Here is a 1,203-nt window from a genome sequence, read left to right as displayed (position 1 = left end):
ACCGGTATTGTCTCTGTATTCCACAGGGATTCCTCTACATTATTTGACCCTAGTTCCACTAATTCATATGTATCATTGTATTTTGATCATTATACGGATATACCCGATAAGTCCTTATTTTCATCTGTTCGTGTATCTACGCCAGTGGGCTATACTATTGTTGTGGATTGTGTATATTAGTCGTGTGTGGTGACTATTGAGGGATTGGAGACTAGAGTTGATTTCTTATTACTTAGTATGGTGGACTTCAATGTGATCTTGGGTATGTATTGGTTGTCTCCATGTCATGTTGTTCTGGATTGTCACGCTAAAACCGTGACATTGACGATGTCGTGGTTTCCAAGGATCGAGTATAGAGCTTCTCTAGACTATGTTCCCAGCATAGTGATTTCATATATGAAGGCCCAGCGAATGGTTAGGAAGGGTTGTTTATCTTATTTAGCCTTTGTGAGGGATGTTGGAGCTGATACTCCTACTATTGATTCTGTCCTAGTGGTCCGAGATTTTCCATATGTGTTTCCTGCAGACCTGCCAGGCATGCTGCCTGACAGGGATATTGATTTTGGTCTTGACTTGGCACCGGGAACTCAACCCATTTCTATTCCACTGTGTGGTATGGCACGAGTTGAGTTGAAGGAATGGAAGGACCACCGTCAGGAACTCCTTGATAAGGGGTTTATTAGGCCTAGTGTGTCGCTTTGGAAGCTCATGTCTTGTTTTTAAAGAAGGAATATGGTTCTATGCGAATGCCTATTGATTATCGTCAGTTGAACAAGGTTACAGTGAAGAACAAGTATCCATTTCCATGTATTGATGACCTATTTGATCATCATAAGGGTGCCAAGGTGTTCTCTAAGATCGACTTGCATTCAGGCTATCATCAGTTGAAGATTCAGGAGCCAGATGTTCTGAAGATCACCTTAGGACTCAGTATTGTCATTATGAGTTCATTGTGATGTCTTTTGTGCTGACCAACGCCCCGTAAGCTTTCATGCACTTGATAAACAGTGTATTTCAGCCCTATATTGACTCCTTCATCATTGTTTTTATTGACGACATTCTGGTGTAATCCTGGAGCCGGGAGGATCATGAGCTGCACCCGAGGACTGTGCTCCAGACCTTGAGAGAAGAGAAGTTGTATGCAAAATTTTTGAAGTGTGATTTCTGGCTAGATTCAGTGGCATTTTTGGGCCATGTGGTATC

The 1,203-nt window shown here is 42.1% G+C and overlaps 1 protein-coding gene across 1 annotated transcript; it reads left to right on the top strand.

The window, feature by feature from the left end:
* Nucleotides 1-327: 327 nt before the first annotated feature.
* On the top strand, nucleotides 328-723 carry LOC138898964 (uncharacterized). The gene has a single exon (XM_070185074.1). The coding sequence runs from the start codon at nucleotides 328-330 to the stop codon at nucleotides 721-723; it is 396 nt and encodes a 131-aa protein (XP_070041175.1).
* The last annotated feature ends 480 nt before the right edge of the window (nucleotides 724-1,203 follow it).

The sequence above is a fragment of the Nicotiana tomentosiformis genome, chromosome 9 (genome assembly GCF_000390325.3).
Source record: "Nicotiana tomentosiformis chromosome 9, ASM39032v3, whole genome shotgun sequence".
Taxonomy (NCBI): Eukaryota; Viridiplantae; Streptophyta; class Magnoliopsida; order Solanales; family Solanaceae; genus Nicotiana; species Nicotiana tomentosiformis.
The sequence above is the reverse complement of the archived record's forward strand: the minus strand, read 5'-3'. Positions and strand labels throughout refer to the sequence as shown.